This window comes from Vespula vulgaris, chromosome 7, assembly GCF_905475345.1.
Source record: "Vespula vulgaris chromosome 7, iyVesVulg1.1, whole genome shotgun sequence".
Lineage (NCBI taxonomy): Eukaryota > Metazoa > Arthropoda > Insecta > Hymenoptera > Vespidae > Vespula > Vespula vulgaris.
Genome location: NC_066592.1, coordinates 4,547,094 through 4,567,647, shown reverse-complemented (window position 1 = coordinate 4,567,647; position 20,554 = coordinate 4,547,094). Strand labels below are relative to the sequence as shown.

The following is a 20,554-nucleotide window of genomic DNA, read 5'->3' as shown; positions in this document are numbered from 1 at the left end:
CTATCGAAGAAACGAGAAACAAGAAGAAAAATTGTTATTTCGAAATTCTCATTTTTAGCAGGACCGGTCAATAACGCCACCAGGAGCATCGCATCGGCCACCAAGCGCCGATCCAGCTTCGGCTGCTGGCCTAGAACCACCTTGGGGTGCTTGGACCCTACCACCCGCTCGAGCACCTCCACCACCTCCAACGGAGGATCCACCAAAGTCGACACCCGTCCGAGAATACCGATGTACCTATTGTGGCAAACAATTCGGCATGTCCTGGAACCTGAAGACGCATCTTCGAGTACACACCGGCGAGAAACCATTTGCCTGTCGACTCTGCGTCGCCATGTTCAAACAGAAAGCTCACCTGCTGAAACATCTCTGTTCCGTTCACAGAGGTGTGATAGCTGCACCGGACAATACGTTTACGTGTTGTTTCTGTTCCCTCAATTTCGACAGTTTGCAAGAACTCATAAGGCATCTGTCAGGGCCGCATAATAATTTGCTGCTTAGTAAAAACCTGCACGATTAGCGACAATAAAAGGCTATCCGGTGCTAAGAAAGTGAACGATCTCGGGTATACCGATCGAACTCCGTTTCTTTCGTTGATATTTTATCTCGATTTTCCTCGAGTCGAATGTCGCTTTCATTCTCCAGATCAGGTGTCGAGATACACCTACGATGTTTCGTCCAAGATATCGAAGTAATACATAAGTACGTCTTTTTTTATCAGACGATTACAACTTTCCACTTTGATATCGGGGAAAAAGGATCTCTTTGATCTGGAACTTTTAGATTCGATCGAATCTTCGATTAACGCGTGATTATCGATAACTGATTGGTATCTCTCAGCATAACCAGTTGTGATCTCTGATACCTAATACAAAGTTAAGTAGACGCGATTAATCATCCAAGTGTGCCGTCCCTTCGCGAGCTAAACGTTCCTCCGCGATAATAAATTAAATATTTTTTCGACACTTTTATAGGCCGATTCTCGCGAGGACACGGCACGAAGCACTGGAAGAGCCTTTATGACGAATAGCGAAAAAGAAAAGGAAAAGAAAAATAATATAAAATAAAGATAACAGGGTCCTCGTTTTCGTGGATCTTTCTTCATATTGAGAAGATTCAAGGACGAGGAAGTGATAACCATTGATACTGTGTCTTATCGATAAGGGTTAATTGGTAACTTCGTTTTTCGAGATATATCGGCTCGCGAATTTAAGCGTAAATTGCCGAATAGAAAAATGAAAAAGAGAAAGCTAAATAAAAAGAAATTCGCAGGAAGGATCGGAGAAAGCAGCGATCGGAAAGATGCGATCTCGTAGCACGTACGTAAAAAAGGATAAAGAAAATAAAAATGTTGACGGTGCGTTTTCGATCGATGGAGATCTTGAATTAAAGGGAGGACACAAAAAAACAAATAATGATAACAATGATAATAATAATAATAATAATAATAACAATAATAATAATAAAAATAATAATAATGATAGTAATAGTAATGATAGTAATAATGATAATAATGATAATAATAAACAAAAGGAAAAAAAATATATTAATAAATCGGTTTAAAGCGTGCGACAGTCAGTATGAGAGACGTTTATCTCTCATCTAGCTCGGCGCTCAGAAACGATCGCAACGCAAAAATCTCTCCTCTCACGTGGTTTTTTTTTTGTACATAATGTTAAATAGGAAGAAAGAGGCCGTACGTTAACGGACTATCATTATTTATTTTACATTTTGTAAAGGGACCAACCGACTTTCCACCGATTTCTGTCTTAGGTAGATATTAGGTATATCCTGCCCGGCAATCGCCTCAGAACAAACTAGCTCGTAGTGAAACCGAACCGGAAAATGTTCGAGCGTCGCATCATGAGATTTCCGACGATCGCTGAATAGATAAAAGATATAAATAAATAGAGAGGGAGAGATGGATAAGAGAAAAGAAACCGAATACGAAAACAAAAACGAAAACGTAAACGAAAACATAAACGAAAGAACGAAACAAAAACAAATAGTAAAAAGAAAGAATGAAAGAAAATAAGAAGAGTACGCTCTATTTACGTCTTCCAATATCAGAACGTCCTTGTCCCCTCTCCGTATTCTCATTTTCGAAGAACCCCTCCGAATCTTCCTTCTATCGAATGCCAGTCTCTTCCTCTCTGTTATCTCGAGTAACGATCGTCGTTATATCTCAAGCGATTGGAGTGCCTTGCGTCAGATGGGTCCAAATCGGTCGATCGGGCAGTGATTTCATGTGTTCATAGGCTTAAGACAAGTTACGCGTATAAAAAAATTCAATCAAGACGAATTACACGAGCTCGCTTTTAGAATGAGGAAATATTAAAATGGAAAGAGTCGATATAGCGATGATCATGATAATTACGGTTATGATCGCGACAATGATGATGATGATGATGATGATGATGATGATGATGATGATGATGATGATGATAATGATGATGATGATAATGATGATGATGATAATGATAATGATGAATTCTTAATTCAACATTAGAGAAGATTCTAATTATCACTCGGATTAAATCAATAACTTTTCGTTATTACGTCTAGTTCTTGTCGTTGTAAGTAGTAGCTTCTTTTTTCGTCTTTATTAGTTCTCTTACACCTTTTTTTCCTCATCCTTTTCCTCCTCTTTTTCTTTTTCTTCTTCTTCTTTTCCATCTTCTACTTCCTTTTCTTCTTCTCCTTTTCTTCGTTGACGCAGGACGTCATAATGTTCTTTCTTATCCCTCTAAGCAAATCTATTTCCATAACCTAAGGTGCCTTGAAAAAAGGCCTTCCGACCTCTCTTCGGACCTCCCCCGACAACCACCTCGGTGATCATCGGTAATAAAGCAAGGGATTATGTACCTACTTGCTCTTTCTTTCTTTTTCTCTCTTTCTTCCTCTCTCTTTCTCTCTCTCTCTCTCTCTCTCTCTCTCTCTTTCTCTCTTTCTTTCTCTCTTTCTCTTTCTTTTTCTCGCCTGACGAAGAGCAACGAAGGACTTCCTTTTTTAAACAAATGACAAGGGAAACATCGATATATATATATATATATATATATATATATATATATATATATATATAGATGCAAACTCTTCGATCGTCTTCGTCGTCGGAAATACAAAATTTTAAGGACAACTTCATATATATAAACGCCAAAGATAGAATCGTAAACTATATACAAAATTATCGATATATCTATGACGAAAACGACGACACGGAACAATGTTGGAATCAAGAAATTTTATGGAAAAAAAATTCAGTAAAATACATAAATAAAGAAAGAGAAAAAGAAAAGATACATCAGGCACGAATAATCATTAATAAAATGATCTCTAGGAATGAATTAAATTTAAATAAGATTTCAATGACTACATGATAACTTTAATAAATATCCATGATGAATGTTAAATTGAATTAAAAAAAAAAAAAGAAACGGAGACACAGACATAGACACAAACACATAGACACACACGCAAATAACGAAAAGGATAGAAAAAAAGGAGACGTTGGGAACACACTAGTCCGTAATCCTAGTTTCTCTTTGTCCTGCTAACCGAGATCACTCGAGGTGTGGAAAGAAAATGAAAGAAAATTTGGCCTGTTTCGTTTTCTCTTCGTCGCTTTCTCGTTATTCGTACTATGTTTGTAGATTCATCGATACAACGAGGAGTGGAACGGGACGATAGAGAAACGAAATATTAGATGGAGATTAGAGGGGTGGTGCATGAGCTCCCATTGAATCAGCCAGAGTACGCGAATGGCCAGCACAAAAAGCGAATGAACGCAATGTGATACTAAATGATAATAAGAATAAAGATATAATTATTCTGTAGCGTGCGACTGCTCGGGACACGAAGCGTGTCATTTGAAACGAAAAATGTATGATAGAAAGAAAGAGAGAGAGGGAGAGAGAGAGAGAGAGAGAGAAAGAAAGATGTTCGTATCCCTAGAGTCGCCTTGAATATTATAAGCAGCTAGCCTATGTCACCCTCTCCCTCTATCCCACGAACCTACCCATCCTTAAACCCATCCTTAAATTTTTCCCAGATTTTCGAGCCGTAGACGGACTAGGGTTACGCAATAAAGATTATTTTAACGTTTAATTAATTATGCTTATTTTGTGTATGTATTATACACGTATACCCACGAAGCTGGGTGCTCAGATATCCCCTAAGAGGCAACGAATGTATTGTTATTATACAATATCTCCTTTCAAAGTAGTCTCTCTCCTTCGATGAATCATTAAGTTTCCTTTTAAATGTAAACATGTTCCAAGTAAACAATAATCTCGACATTTTCTTTATCGCGAGTTCCGAGAAATATCGTACGTTCTAAAAGATCTTGTTATTGTTATTGTTTGTATTGTATCGACCGAATCCGTCCTAGAAGGATCAAAACAAGAGAAAGATCAGTACCTTTGACGTCTCTCACGGGTAAATCTGGGCGAAGTTTCATAGCTGTTAAGCATTTTCCGAGCGGCGAGCGTCCTCTGCGTGCTTTCTTAGTGTTCATAGTCTTTACGATGAGATAAATTAATTCCGAAAGGGGAAAAATATGTAAAAATGAAAAGATAAAACAGAAGCGAGCGAAAAGAATACGTTTTTTGTTTTTCTTTAGTATTGTACTTTCTCGACGACCCCTTTACACCGATATCCCTGATATTCTCATTACAAATTTTATGAAAATTTGTTTTCTTTCTTTTTTCTTTATTTTTCTTTATTTTTTATTTATGCAAGACGACGCTCTCAGAATACAAATTCCAAACGTAGTGAAAGATAATTGGATGAAAGGGAGGGAGCCGAGGGACAACGTGTTAAACTAACGGTTCAAAGAGTCTTGACTTTTGAAGAAAAAGAAAACACACGAAACCCGTTATCGGTTGGGCTACGTTCCAGCTGGGCAACATACGTAAAGGCGTTCCGAAGCATTCCGTTGGTAGCTGTGTCGATTGCATAATTACGGGACGATAAATAAGACGCAGGTTTTCTCGTTTTGTAGGTTCCCCTCAAGATCGGTCACGCTCCTGCCACCTACCAGTTTCCTTCGTGAACGTAAATATCCAACGAGCATGTAAGGTCGAGGTTGTTCAAACCGGCTTCGTGAATGGTTACAGGAAGAATAACGCCTCCTTGAAGCACGCTTCGCGCTATAATTCTGCATTCTGCATCGCGTGCCGTGTCATACCTTCGGGCTTATGCGTTAAAACGACGTCCGATTCGATATAGGCACGCTTTCTCCGCTCAACGATCGCATAAATGACCCATGGTAGTATCAACACCTGAACCTGTTATTGACTAAAATCGTCAAGCAAAATATTTTGATCCTTTTTTTTATCCTTCGAAAAAATTGATGGATTTAAAAGGATATAATTTACAGGGGCGTGACTCGATTAATTATTAAAAATACGATGAATTTATTAAACGATTAAGTTCAACGCTTAATCGTAGGATTATTTTGTTGGTACTTGATAATCGTAATGGTAAGATCAACATCTAGTGTAGAAAAATTCATTTTCTTCAAACTGGTATAATAACTAATTCTTATATCGAATCAGTTATTCATATAGCATTTCACTCTTATCGATTACTCATCTTATTTAATCAGGATAGTCATAACGAGTCAATTGATCGATCAAGTCAGGATGGAATTTTAATAAATCACTTTCCTTAATCAATCCGTTCGATCAGCTTTCTTCTTAAACATGTCCGACACGTCTTTGGGACCAGTCTTCCTTATCGATAAACCTGGCCAATGGCCCGGACAGTCCACCCATCGGGCACGAGGTTCGAGATTCTGCTCTCGATCAAACGGACATTGGCTTGGAACCGTTGGAAGATAGAAATTCATGAAATCGAGTCGTGGTGCCGAGCGTGAGCTCGAAAAGTACCGTTGTCTAAGGAATTGCATAATGGAGCTTGCGTTTCTTGTTTTTCGTTGGGAGTGCAGACATCGAGCTAGCTGATATTTATTGGCAAGAGGTTCGTACCGACGTCATTGACCAATAACCGAGTCTCGTCTCTTCGGTTTTCTCGTCTCGTTGACTAGCCAGAGTTTCTCGAAGTCCGTGAAGAGTACCGTAAGAACGTCAATACGTTGGTAAGGGTAAAGAGGGGGCATCGACGCCCGGTCAACGCTCCTGCATTCTACCTCCTTAATGTATATAAAGAAGAAGCATCGTACGGATTTCAAGGCAGATACCAAGAACAACATGTACGGCAAGGTGGTTTTGACTCTCGCGACAATTCTGGCATTGACCAGTGCCCAGATACCAAGTCTGGGTTGGTGTCCGGAGTACGTACCAATGGCGAACTTCGACATGAACAGAGTAAGCTGAACAATTTATTTGGAAAACTAGATTTGATTTTTTTTAAAAGATACGTGTAATGGTATCAATGGCTATTTAAAGGATTAAGATTTAGGAAAGTAAAGCGTTCCATAGTTTTTCGAAGAATTATCAATGTGACTAGGAATTATTTAAAAATCAATGCTAAACATTATGTATATGTTCTACTTGTTCTTTAAACTCAACATCTTAAAAAAAAATAAATAAATAAATATCCTAAGATCACCTTAAGGAGTATATCGTATTGTTATAGTTTTTGGGAGTTTGGTACGAAGCGGAAAGGTATTTCCAATTAGCTGAGGTGGTTTCGCGTTGCGTCATGTCGAATTATACGCAAAGTCCTGATGGCAAGTTACGTGTAAGCAACGAAGTTACGAACAGAATGTAAGTGCATAATTCATCGGAAATTCAGTGTTCCGAGATGAAATAAACATAATTATTATTTAATTATACAGTACAGGAATCAAGAGAATATTGGAAGGTGAAATCAAAAAGGCAGCTTCGAAAGCGGAGGAAGGAAAATTACACGTGAAATATACGGCAGTACCTCTAACTCCAGAGACACATTATTCAGTGTTAGAAACTGATTATGATAACTATGCCGTGTTGTGGAGCTGTTCCGGTATTGGTCCGATTCACGCCCAAAATGCTTGGGTCATGACCAGAGAGAGAATCGCACCTGGATCGATACTTCAAAAGGTACTACTTTATACGTGTATATACACACATACACAAATATATTTCTTTTTTCAAAAAGTTATTTCAAAATGATACGTGCGAGTTTTAAATACGTAAAGTTTTTATCAATTTCTCTTATTTTAAATTATCGAATGTACTTAATGTACTACATAAAATGCATTAGTTTTTCTCGATAACTTCGTATCAGGATCTAATAAAACTTCTTCGACTATAAATATCAAGTTATAATTATTATTAAAAATTAGATACTCGTTTTAAAAGCTCGTGAATATCAAAATAGAGGAATAAACGAATAAATGCAAACGATATATCTGTTTTAGGCTTATGGCGTTTTGGACAAATACAAAATTTCCAAAGCGTTCTTCGTAAAAACGAATCAAGAGGATTGCGCTTATCTCGCACCTTCTACGGCTACCGAGGATAATACTGCAGAGGCTGCTCTGGCACAGGAAACACAGGAGACAACGGAAGAGCACGTGCGAAACGTGTCTGGTCAATTATCGGACTTAGAAAAACCAGTCGAACACGTCGAAGAATCGATCGAGAAGGAGAAGATACCACAAAAGGTAGAAACCGTGCCAGAAAGAATTCTCAAGGTCGCGGCAGATTTAATCAGTGAAGATAAACTATCCGAAAAATCAACGAAAGAAGAAAATTTGGAAAAGAAACCAAATTTAAAAAAAATCGACGAGAAATCAAAGAAGAAAGAGGAGACTCCGGAAATCACGAAAGAATCAAAGAAAACGAGTTCGTAAAGAATTCTATCGATCTTATTAATCTCGTATACGCGAAGAAAGCAAACGACAGAGTTATGAATTATGCTTTACGATATGCGATCGATTTGTAACATTTTGATCAGGCTCGTAACGATTGTTCTATGGAGAAAAGAGAAAAGAAAAAAAAAAGAAGAAAAAGAAAAAAAGAAAAAGATATCTGTCTGGCCTCGATCGTCAAAATCGTTCGTTATTTATTATATAAGAATCGAAAGTTAGGAGATTAAAACTTAAGGGCCGTTTACAAATGTAAAGAAAAAAAAAAGAAAGAGAAAAAAGATCCAAGTCGAATAAATTGTTACATAAAATACGTTTTCTCGAAAATCCACTATGTAGAGATTGTCTATATTCTTTTCTGCAATCCTTCATACAAATAACAACTTTTCTTATTAATTACACGTAAGATGATTAGGAATATCTAGAACATTTTAGAAAATACGTATGGGGATTCTCATTGGAGAGTCTTACTTCTTTTCTAATCCGATAACACTTGACAATTATATAAAGTTATTCAAATGAAGCGTTTAAAAATTTTTATTATTTAATAATTAGATTTTATGAGAACATTTAATCACCGTAATAACGATACAATTCCATTGCAAAGATTTAATCCAAAAAGATTCTATATAAGAAAGCATGTTCTCTCCAAATACATCAGTTTCTTTTTGAATCGTCTTATATTTAGTATTCAAAGTACATTTGATTGCTTCATAACTTATATGATAGACATAAATTGTAGTGTCCGAGAAACTAGAAAGCCTTATTTAGAAACTCCTTCTACTTACATAGATCCAATCTAATCATTCGTATCAGTTATATATCTCTGAGAAAAATACATCTCAGACACGATAAACTTCTATCGTTTCTAATAGGATAAAACAAATTTAATCGAAACTTTCCAAACGAAATTTTTCAAAAGACATAACCAAAAGTAGGCGAAGGTAAGATTCGAAGGTCAACTTACATAATGAGACGCAGCGCGTGAGTATAGGAGACGAATACTTGGGTCAATGACCCGAGAGGTTAGTGATCTTTTAATCTCTTTCTCTTTCCCCCCCCCCCCCCTCTCTCTCTCTTATTATTTCTTTCTATGAAGAAATTCAATGGGATCGAAGATGTTTGTCCGAGACTAGCATTCTTGAAACCTCGAACAACGTACTTACATATACATATACCGTTACTGACCCACTAACTGATAGTACTCTTTCGTACGCATCCACTGCGTCTGGCGACGAAGAAGAGCAGGAAGACCAGTCATTGTGGAACGCTTCATCGCATCGGAAGTATCATTTTCTTGTGTGCACGAAAATCCCTGCCTGGGTCAACGACGTTCCCTATCTTATTGTTATTCAACCGGTGTCTTCCATCTCCTTCCACTACTGTCTTACTCTTTCTCTCTATCTTTCTCTCTCTCTTGCCTCTTTCTCCCTCTTTGGATAACTCTTAAAGTCAAGGTCACTAGGTGAGTTCGTTCGTCTCTCTTTCTATCTCTTTTTCTCTCCCCCCTCTTTCTCTCTTTCTTTCTCTCTCTCTCTCTCTCTCTTTATCTATCTCTCTCTCTCTCTAACACGTTTCGACGTTCATTTTTATGAAATACTTCTCATAAATAATACACCAACAATAATTTTAATATATATTTCTTCCTAATAAGAGATACTATCGATTTTGTTAATTCTAGTTTTTCTAACGTGACTTATTATTCATTTCATATATATATATATATATATATATAACGTAATTATGCGAATAATGTTGATCTGAACGATGAATAATATCTTTTTTGTACATTGAGCGTGTGTGTATACGCGTGCAGTCTTTTTTTCTTTTCAATCAATAAGCCATTTTTACAGCTACGTAAACACGCGTCGAACGGAAGAATATCGTATGGTCACGAAACGATTTCATATGTACATACATATTTTGGAAAATTAGCATAAGTATATATATATATTCCTTTTTTGTAAAGGTCAAAACTATTATTATATTTAACAAGATGTTCGATTTTTACGAGTACTACATATTTTTATTTATTATTTGTACTTAGAAAACTAATTGGATTATTTAAAAAACATGCCAAAGATTTATTAATTTAGTATCGCTACAAGATTTCTTTTCAAATTTCCGTGAACGTTCGTTGTTACATCACTAAAGATAATTTTATTTGCTATTGTTTGTTTGTTACGAAGGTTCCTCGCGTTCCCGGTGTTTGATTGATAAAAATTTTTCATGACAGTGATGATCTACGCAATTCAAATCTTGCTGTTAAAGGATAATAAATAAAACGTATTTTCAGGAAATTACACGTTGATTTTAACGCTTTCGAGATAATTTCTTAAATACTACTTGTTTATTTTCTTTTTATTATTTTTAATACGAGACGAATTAGTTTTTATGACGAATCAAGCTCGAAAGAAAAATCGTCGTTTTTTAAAATAATTCTCATAAAATTTATCGATACTTCGAATATAGCCATTTTTCTAAAATTTATATATACATATATAACATTGTACATAAAACATGCTGTTATGGCATGACAATCGATAAAAAGTGTATTGCACCTTGCGTAACACAATGTTATTATTTTTAATTGTCGGTAATAAGCACGTAATATCGGTCGTATTTACGACATATAACATTTATGTCGTTGAAATTTCTTAACATCATATCAATTCGTGTTACAACATGTTGACGAACAATATTTGTAAAAACACACACTTGTAAATTCACCTGTCAGTTTATGCGATGATTGCTTCTAATTAATGGAAATACATGCCGGATGGAGAACGTTTCTAATATAATCGACCTATAACCATATTATACGTTGATTAGGTTTTCATCGAACAGATGTATGACCTAGTAATGTTTATATAATAATATTTGATATAAGGTTTTAGTTAAAACCGTGACCAACGAATTTGTTTAGTGTCATTAGTATCAGTCAATTTTAAATGAATAATTTCATCGTATGAATAAATGAATATATAATTGTCGATATATCGATTAGATATTCTTAACCAATATGACTCTTTCCATATGACTATTTATCTATTTATCTTTCTTTTCAGGACGAATCATCTACATATGAATATAATGTGTTGATATTCGACTTTAATCATTGTTGTTACTACTGTCGTTATCATTACGTGTCTTATAAATATAGCCTACTTTTTATGAAACACTTTATCGAAGATATCCATTATAACAGCGTTGATAATATTCTAGAATAATCCTACAATACTCGGTATTATGCGATCTTGCGCATTTATTCTCTCTAATGATACTTTGATGTATAAATAAGCGAGGTATTATCAAAGATATCTTTAGTTTCAATTCGGATTTGATCGTGAACAGATCGATCGTTACAACTATTGAAAAATTATAATCCAATCGGTAAGAAAACATCGATTTCTTATGTTGTCGAACGATATCAAATGTTTTCTTTTAAAATCTGGCATTGTAAAAAATAAAATTTTGAAAAATGTTTAAGTTTAAATTGAAAAGAAAAATTGATTGTTGAAAATTCAAAGGTTAGAAGAGAATTCAATCTTCTCTTCGAACTCGAACAGTTTTATGCGATAAGAGTTTTTGCGTTATTTCAAAAAAAAAGAAAAAGAAAAAATTTCCATTCAAAGTTTTGGCGAACTTAAAAATTTGTTATCCTCTTTTTTATTTGTTTTCTGTTTTTAATCAATTTAAAAAATTTTTCTCCCTTCTCCTGTTACAGTCATGTTACCATTATCGTTAATTCTTCTTTTGGTGGGTATGGCGTCAGCCCAAATACCTGCCCTCGGCAATTGTCCAGACGTTGAATATATGACGAACTTTGATGTGGGAAAGGTGAGTTTGCATTCGACAATAATTCCAATCGTAATTATTCGACGAAACTTTAATATTTCTAATCGATTACTAATTATTGTCGCAATAATATTTTATTATTTTTAATTCTATATATAATATTTTTCACGTATTATCTAACAGTACATGGGAGTATGGTACGAGATAGAAAAATATTTTGCAATATTCGAATTTGGTGGAAAGTGTGTACAAGCTAATTACACGCTCAACAGTAACAACACAGTCAAAGTAGTAAATCGACAAATTTCTTACATGTGAGTACGGTGGTTTCGATCTATCGATCATTACACCATATTGTACAACGAATTAACATTTATAAAACACGTCTCGATTTTCTCGATTTTTTTGTAGAACCGGTGTCGCAACTTCAATCGAAGGAATTGCAAGATCCGAGGGTGCACCGAACGAATCGAAATTGCTCGTTACATTCCCATCCGTTCCGTTTACAGGGGATGCTCCTTATTGGGTCTTAGAAACTGATTATGACAATTATGCCGTCGTTTGGAGTTGCAGAAGTTTTGGTATATTAAAGTAAGTTTTATTATTTTTATTTAACGTTGAAAAAACATGCCGTACGACTATTCGTTCTTTATGAATGAATTTCTTAAATATCTGTAAAAATATTACATTCGTTCCTTTGCAGTGCTAAAATTATTTGGATCTTGGCACGAGAATCTTCACCGTCTCTCGCTATCATGCAGAAAGCGTATCAAGTTCTCGATAGGAATAGAATAAGTAGAGCTTATTTTATGCGGACGGATCAGAAGAATTGTCCAGCGAATTATTAAAAAAATTCGAAAATTTAATTCGAAGAATTTCGCAATTGTTATATATATATATGTCTGTTAAAAATTATTCAAGAAATTTTTATCGAATGATTATGATCATGCAACCCCTTATATAGTTTCAAATATATGTATTATTATTTATTTTATATAAATCTCGATCGGGAAAATAGGGATTACATTTGCCGGCCATTTTCTACTTGATCGACAAAATAGATATTTATTCACTTATAATGTAGATGTTCAGTTTGATTGACTATTTGTTCAGCCCTTTCGACTATGGCCGATTAGAGAAATAGAAGTTTACAATGGTTGACTTTTTTTATTGTTATCTGTAAATAAAAAATTTGCCAATTACTCTTAGTCTTGTTGATAAAGTAGAGAGCTACTGAACTTATCACTTTCAGTCGATGAGGACGGAAAGTTCTATGATCTCAGAAAAACTTTGATGACACAGTCACCTACAAGAATCGATTAGTTAGGTTTGCGTATTTAAAGGATACAAAACTTGTTCTTATAATTTTGCCTATTTTGTGATTATAAGATCTATCGATCACGATGTTCCATTCATCTGATATATGTTTTAGCATAGAGTTGATATTTACATTTGTATGACTCTATACAAACTAAAATTTTATCCAGAGAATTATTTATTGACTTTTAAAAGGCTCAAAACGTTAGTTTCAAAAGAAAAAGGATAGGCAAGTTGGATGTCAAATGAATTATTAAAAAATCGATAAACTCAAAAATGTGGAACTTTGTTAGTAAACTTTTTAATATTAGATAATTTGCAAGATGGGGGATGATAAAAGATAGTAGAATAAGCGCGATATACTGAAGTAAATAAAGGGACGAAGAAATGATTTATTTGGTGATAAATAAAAAGATCGTATTAAACGGAAAGAAAGGTTGACAAAAGTAAGCGCAAATAATTTTGTTGGTCTCACGTTAAAAATGAAGGAAATGGATAACTCGATGATAAAATAAATCGTGCGAAAGGAAGCGCGACAATAGCCGTTAAATTAAATAAATAAAGCAGCAAAGGCGGAAGGGTAAACGTCGAAGGGTGCGGTCGCGTGCAAGCTGACTTTTATCATCGTCGCGTGTCGCTCGTGCAAACAACCGAGTTCATTCGAGCCATCGTTCGTTTCATCAACGATGCATTGTTCGTTCGTGGAAAAAAGAGAGTTGGTTTGTCCCACAAAACTTCCACGCGGGAAAAAATCCGAAAAGATGTTTTCCCTCGAGAGAGATAATTGTCGACATTTATAATAGGGATACATTCTCTTCTTTTTATAATATTTCAGAAGTATTGTAAAAAAAAAGAATTCATTGAATGTATTTAATATCAATAAATACGAACATATGACAGACTGCAATAGTTATCGATCCAATTTTCTTCTGCATTGCAACGAGTAAATGTTAAAGTTGTCGTGCAAACTTAAAAATTAATACATTCTGTGATCTCAAATTTATTTAAACAATATAAAAATACGCGAAATTAGAAAACTAATATCTAAACAATAATAGAGTTTGTGATGTTCGAAACCTGAATTCTCGTGTAACAATAATCATTTCATTGTTTTGATTTTTTAATAATAATGGCAGTAATAGTAGTATAATAGAGTATAATAGACTATTATAAAACAATAGAATCATTGTTAGCCCGTGGGTCTCCAAATGCAGTAACCTCCACGTGGTGAGACCTGGGTCGGTATTACTTGCGATTTATCGATACCTAATCGTAAATCATGTAACGCAAGTACTACCGGGCGAATGGCTGCACATCTGAGTTCATTTCCAAAATCTTTTCAATCTAATTTTAACTAAATATTGAAATACTTAAATTTTGCATTGTTAATCATATCAGAATAGATAAATAAATTTGATATAACTCTAAAATAATTTCTTAAGAAAACGCACAGAAAACACTGACTCTAATTTATCGTTACGTTACGGGCTCTTTTTATTACTCAATTAATTATAATTGACCCTTGAAAAACGTTCAGTTCGAGTTCTCCCACTGGAATAGAGTAGCCAGTTGTTTCTCTAATCGTCGCAATCGCCGTCGATAAATTAAAGCAGGATGGAATCTAAATCAGGATCTAGATAGGAAGGGAAAGGCGAAGTTCGAACTACACTGCCGATTTTTTAGCTGATCCGCTTCGAGATTTGCCAGGAGGATGGACCTTCGATATTCCGAGAGCAAATGGGTTCAAGAGAGAAGAAGAGAAAAAAAATATATATATATATACGAAGAGAAAGAGATAGGAAAAAAAGATGGACTCTTCGAATCTCGCATGGGCTCTTCGCTTTTTGAAGGGCCACGAACGAACGCCGGTCCATAATAACAGGGTACATCGAGACTAAACAAACATACACGCCCCCTGGCATCTTGCACCGACAGAACATTAAGGGAAGAGATCGACGAAATAAAAGAGAAAGAGAGAGAGAGAGAGAGAGAAAGTAAACAACAAAAAAAAAAAAGAGCGAACAAACAGGAATGCATGGGATGAAAAAAGAAACAATTTTCTGCCACGTCACGGGTTGATGTGTGGAGAGAAGGCGGGATGATGAGGGAGATATCATCGGACATGGTACATCGGTAAAAATGTTTACGAGTTATTATGTATAGTATATACCTAGACATACTTTACATTATTTATGGACTGATGGGTAAGGAAGCGTAAGAACTTTCGAAGCTCGATAAGAGACTGAATTTACGAAGCACAGGTACGATAGGTGTATACCGTAATGAATAAATATCGATGAGCATCGAGGTCACGAGCTTGGCTAATAAATCGCTGATAAAGCGTAGACGACAAGTAAATTCCAAGAGAAGGAAGGTAGGCAGCCAACCAAGCAAACAAGTTGAAAGGAAATAAAACGTGCAGTTTAGGGTGAGCAACGAGTTGATAAATCGTTGAAGGAATGCTTCAAAAAATTATACTTTTTCCGATTAATGTTAAATACAGACAAAGAAAAAAGAGAAAAAAAGAAAGAGAGAGGGGAGAAAAAAATATGTATATACATCTTTATAGAGAGAGATAGAAAAGAAAAAGCAGAAAAATAGGAAATGATGCGTGCAAAAAAGACGAACGAAAGAAATGATAAAAAAAAAAGAAAAAGATAAAAGAGAAAAAGACAGAGGAAAGAAGACGTAGATGAAGCAAAATAGTAAGAGAGAGGAAGAGAGAGCATTCTGGTTTGTGGGCATAGCCATTGCCGGCGGGCCACAATTATGATAATAGCCCTCCGAGTCTTGAGTCTTGTTAGAGCGAGATGAGCGCAACCAACTCTTTTATCCGTATCTTCTTGTTTTCAGGTTCACCCTCGTCGTTGCTGTATTCCATCGCGAATACCACTATCCTGCTTTGCCCCCGTAATATAGCTCGACGAGGTCACGAGCCAGCTCCTAAGAAATCGGTCTTCGTAGAGAGAAAGAGAGAAACATAAAAAGCTTAATGCTCTTTCTTTGAGTCCGATGTTAATTTCTTTTTCTTTTAGATTTATATTTTACTTTAAATTCACAAAAGATAGAAACGTATTGGTATTCACACAACGATGAGTTTTCTTTCTTCTAATTAATAATTATTAATTAGTAAAAACTATTATAGGATAAATGTTATCTTTAAACGTAACATGTAAATCAAGCGTATCTATACAATTAAGATAATGTTGTTTAATAATGTAATAGCTACTTCAAAAATATATATCCTTGAAAATCTTCTTTGCTGATATTTCAAAAAAAGAATGATATTTCCTTTGAAACAAATTACGTATTGCAATCAGCTTCGAATCTTTTTTTTTTGTAATTTTTTTCTTCTTTCCGACCTAAAAGATAATATAGTACTATGAGTGATTCAGGATCCAACGCATTAGAAAATTCACATTTATATAATGTCAGAGGATTAAGAAGATCTTTTTCTTTTAGAAATCTCAAAAACATATCTATATACATCTCTCAGTTACCTTTTGATCATTAGGAAACGTAGAAACTAACGCAAAGACGCGTCTCTGGTACTTGAATCAAGAGTGAGCGAAACGTTTGATATTACAAAAATCAAAGGTGGAGAAAGCTCGATTCACACACAGTCGGTTCAAAAATATAAAAAATGAAAGGCGCGCAAGGATGAAAGGGTAGTTTTTTCGCTCTTTTTCCAGAGGATTCAGTGGCCGTATAAAAAAAATATATATATGTATATATATATATATATATGTACCGGCGGAACTCGGGAAAAGAGAACAGCATATATGTACGTACCGCAGCACCCACATACACATGTGTACGCGTGCATGTTCAATATACGTATGTTGTATGTTTGTAACCGCGTCTACAAAACGCGCGCAAACGTTGTAAAAGGCAAACGGAGCGTGCTTTATCGCGCGCTTTTCACCGCGCGGCCCTTTTGAGCGGCACACGCGGAAAGCGTTAATTGGAGGCCGCGTCGTGATCGGCCAAAGAAATTTCGTTTTTCTTTCTTCCTTTAGTTTCTTCTATCTTCCATTTTTTTTGTCTTCTTCTTTTTCTACTTCTTCCTACTATATTTTCAGAAGCTTACTCTCGACACACCCGGTACGTATATGATTACTGTCCGTACAGTGTACACATATCTACTTGCTATCAGAATATACATATGCACGTAGGTGTATAGTAATACGAAATATCGAAGAAAGAAGAGAAACGTTCAAAAAGAACTGCCAGTTTTTCTCTTTCTGTCATTTTCATTTTTTTTTCCTTTTTTTGTCTTCTCACACTTTTTTCTAAAGCCTTTTCGAAAGGTCAGGACATTGCAAAACGAATGATTATACCTTTTCAATGTTATACAAATTATTTTTTCTCTTTAATCATAGTTCGTTTAATATACATATATGTGTGTGGGCATATATCCAAGAATATACCTGCATGAGTTACTATTCCATAGCAGTTTGCATCCTTTGTATATAAGATGGCATGAACGCTTAGAACAATAGGATATTCCAGTTCGATAAAATCGTGGTCGAAATGAAGCAGCATCATAAAATCTTCGATGGCACAAACACAAGTACCGTAAGATTAATGATATATTATTACGCGGGCATTGTTGATGGTAAGATTGCACAAAGGAACCTAATCGTGAAATGCAACGGCAAATAGGTACATCTAAAGGTATATAATGTACCTATAGCTTGAGAAATATTTATATATACCTATATATATCTCTACTATAGAATTATAAAATATATTTTTTATACGAACTTCAAGATATGAACATATTTATGCATTATATTTAACATACATATGTACATACAGTACACGTGAGTGTATTTTTTCCTATATAGCGACATTTTGTCACATTTTAAACAAAACGATAAATATTTCCGATCCTATTGATTTTATAAACAAATAAAATTCTTCAGATTTTTTAGGAGAAAATGTAAAATTTATTATAGGTACTTCATAGAGAGCGCAGTTATCGTGACACGGAAGTAATTTTTTAACTGGAAAGCGATATTTTAAGCTTAACAGTTACCATCATGCCTCTTAAAATATCGATTTCAATAATAGCTAATTAGAAAAAATGTTGTCTTCAAAGCTAGCGAGGGAGGATAAAAGAGAGAGAGAGAGAGAGAGAGAGAGAGAGAGAGAGAGAGAGACAACAGATATTGATCTCGCAAAGCTACCGCTTCGAAAAGAAAAAAGGCACTTGATCGACCTAATTCCACTCTTCCGGCCAGTCTTCTCTCTCTTTTTCTTTATGAATGAACACATCGTCGTGCTTTTTAAGCTCGAAAATTCGTCGTAAGAAAACATGACCGAAATGATTCTTAAATTTTATATACTTTCCAGAAGCCGTTAGCACGGCTAAAGGATAAGCGATTTCGAATAAAACGAGAATTTGGTGGAGGACTCGACCAAGATATACGATTGTTTGTCGAGATTAGAGCCGACAAAGGGTTCCGTTCTGCCTCCTTAACTCTATCTCTTTCTTTCTTTTTCTTATACCCACACTCCCTCTCTCTTCCTCTCTCTCTCTCTCTCTTTCTCCCTCTCTCTGTCTCTGTCTTCCTTCCTCTTTCTTTCTTTTGCCTTGATTTAAACGAGGCGTCCCGTATTTGCTCTAGATTAAACGGATCTCCGTAAGGAACCCATGTACTCAGAGTCCTCCTCTTGTTTATGATACGACCAACGGCAAAGCGTTAAAGATCCATTGTACATACATTTTGTATGCTTACTTCATGGATATATACCCTTTCTTGTCTTTTTTTTTTTTTTTTCTTATGCCATTCCAGTAATCCGACTTTATATCTTTCATACGCGACCATTTCGCGACTCTTCTCAACGGGTTTTACAACGGGGTTCCACCATTAAATTCCTCTACTAATTATTTCATACGTATGTATAATTAATTTCGCTATTACTTTGTTTCTATTTTCCTAGAAAATCCAAACACTTGCTAGGATATAAATCTTCGATGGAACATAAAAGAAATCATACGCGAAGTTGCGTTCTTTTCCCTTTTTCTTTTTCTTCCTATTAAATTTCATTTTATATTTAATTGCAGGGTAAAGAATTTTGATGAATATAAACGCTTTTGTTTTTTAATTAGCTTGCTCCTTATAATTGATAAAGAAGAATTATATGTTCGATCTTAGAGGAGAGCAACGAAATAAAGCTCGTATATCCGTTAAGAGAGACGAATAAGGTCGTGCAAATACCAAAGGTTAATAGGTTAATCCTTACAAGATGACCGCAAAGAATGACCATCGTCGTTCTATTTATATGAATTCTTTTTATAAATTCCTGATCGTGGACTTCGTTAGAAAAATAATTCAATGAGCTAAGAAGATGTACGATAACGATGAATATACTCGAAGAGGGAAGGAAAGAGAGAGAGTGAGAGAGCCTCGAGCGCCAAAATTAACGTATTAAATCGTTTTACTCGAATGGACATCATCATTGAAAATTAAGTTAATAATAAAGGAGAGATAAAGGAAGAGGACGTTTATATAGGATCGAATGAATTTGCGTTTGTTGAGTTCATCGATAAGGAATAATATCGGGCTTCGTAGAAGCAAATACGAGCCACTCCCGTGATGCTTCTTGATATAAGACATATAAAAAGAATAATCAAACTCAACCCTCCTCTCTTCTTCCTCGTTTCTCCCATCTCGTTGCGGTTATACTCTTTCTCCCTTCATCATGAGCTTTTCAATCAGCCGCAAATTTGCAAAACGAGTCCTGCCTTCTCTTCCTTCCCTCTTCTTCACTTTTTTCTCTCTTCTCGACAGTAATAACGGCGTTTGATAATCAAGCACATCGTCGACAGAAAAAGGTATAAAGAGGGTAGAAAAAGGGATGAGAAAGAAGGAAAGGAAGAAAGAAAGAAAGAAAGAAAAAAAGAAAAAGGAGAGGGAGAGAGAGAATACTGATTCGAAAGAGGCTACTTGGGCGTTTGAATCACCCATAAACGTTTTAGAATTATGTAAATGTTGAACGAATATGCCACCGGTCGTGATCCTTTTTCATCTTCTCCTCGAGTAAGATGAGAATTTTTGAATTCGATGCTTGCTTGCCTGCTTGCATACGCGTGCTTGCATACGCGTGCTTGCAATATGCCGTGAAAATCTGAACCGATTAACGTACATCGACTCGAATTTCCTATCGCTTGTTTCTCGTCAAGACGATAATACACACCGTAATAACTTTCTTCCTCGAACGACGTCATATTGAATTTCGATCTGGTAGGATCGGAATTCTCTTTAACGTATTAACCGTGTAACCTCTAAGTACTTAGAGGTATTTTAAAAATGTGCATCTACGTTGTGCAAAATAAGAATAAAAATATGACGAATATATATTTTCGTCAAAGTAGTTCGTACAGAGTAGAGTATATGCAGCTAAAATTGTATCAAACTTTTTGATCTTTTTTTAGCAGACTTAGCATACCTCATCAGTTTAAATTAACTCGATCTAATGCTCAAATATTGTACAAATTAGTTTCAATATATGTCTACGTCATCTTATAATGAATATTATAAATAATTATATATATATATATATATATATGTGTGTGTGTGTGTGTATGTTTTAAATAAAATATTAGCATCATTCCGC

At 35.2% G+C, this 20,554-nt stretch overlaps 3 protein-coding genes across 5 annotated transcripts in view; all 3 read left to right on the top strand.

Moving 5' to 3' along the window:
- The window catches only part of LOC127065282 (transcription factor Ken), a 34,008-nt gene extending 29,412 nt beyond the window's left edge, over positions 1-4,596 (top strand). Inside the window, exon 6 of one of the 2 annotated variants that reach the window (XM_050997395.1) lies at positions 62-4,596. In XM_050997395.1, coding sequence (XP_050853352.1) covers positions 62-520 — 459 coding nt within the window. In that variant the 3' untranslated portion in view covers positions 521-4,596. Of the gene's footprint in view, positions 1-58 lie in introns of both variants that reach the window. The other variant, XM_050997394.1, reaches the window with a different exon arrangement.
- Positions 4,597-4,733: 137 nt separating this feature from the next.
- LOC127065283 (apolipoprotein D-like) lies at positions 4,734-8,140 on the top strand. Its single transcript, XM_050997396.1, has 4 exons — positions 4,734-6,326; positions 6,598-6,728; positions 6,800-7,043; positions 7,364-8,140. Exons 1-4 carry the CDS (start codon positions 6,156-6,158, stop codon positions 7,796-7,798), a joined length of 981 nt encoding a protein of 326 aa, XP_050853353.1. The 5' UTR covers positions 4,734-6,155; the 3' UTR covers positions 7,799-8,140.
- A 923-nt stretch (positions 8,141-9,063) lies between these two features.
- LOC127065284 (apolipoprotein D-like) lies at positions 9,064-12,813 on the top strand. Of its 2 annotated transcripts, none has more exons than XM_050997398.1 (5): positions 9,064-9,278; positions 11,541-11,653; positions 11,795-11,925; positions 12,023-12,202; positions 12,315-12,813. In XM_050997398.1, exons 2-5 carry the CDS (start codon positions 11,543-11,545, stop codon positions 12,457-12,459), a joined length of 567 nt encoding a protein of 188 aa, XP_050853355.1. In that variant the 5' UTR covers positions 9,064-9,278; positions 11,541-11,542; the 3' UTR covers positions 12,460-12,813. The 2 variants fall into 2 exon arrangements, with proteins under 2 accessions (XP_050853355.1, XP_050853354.1); XM_050997397.1 differs by lacking the exon at positions 9,064-9,278 and adding an exon at positions 11,047-11,206.
- Positions 12,814-20,554: the final 7,741 nt, after the last annotated feature.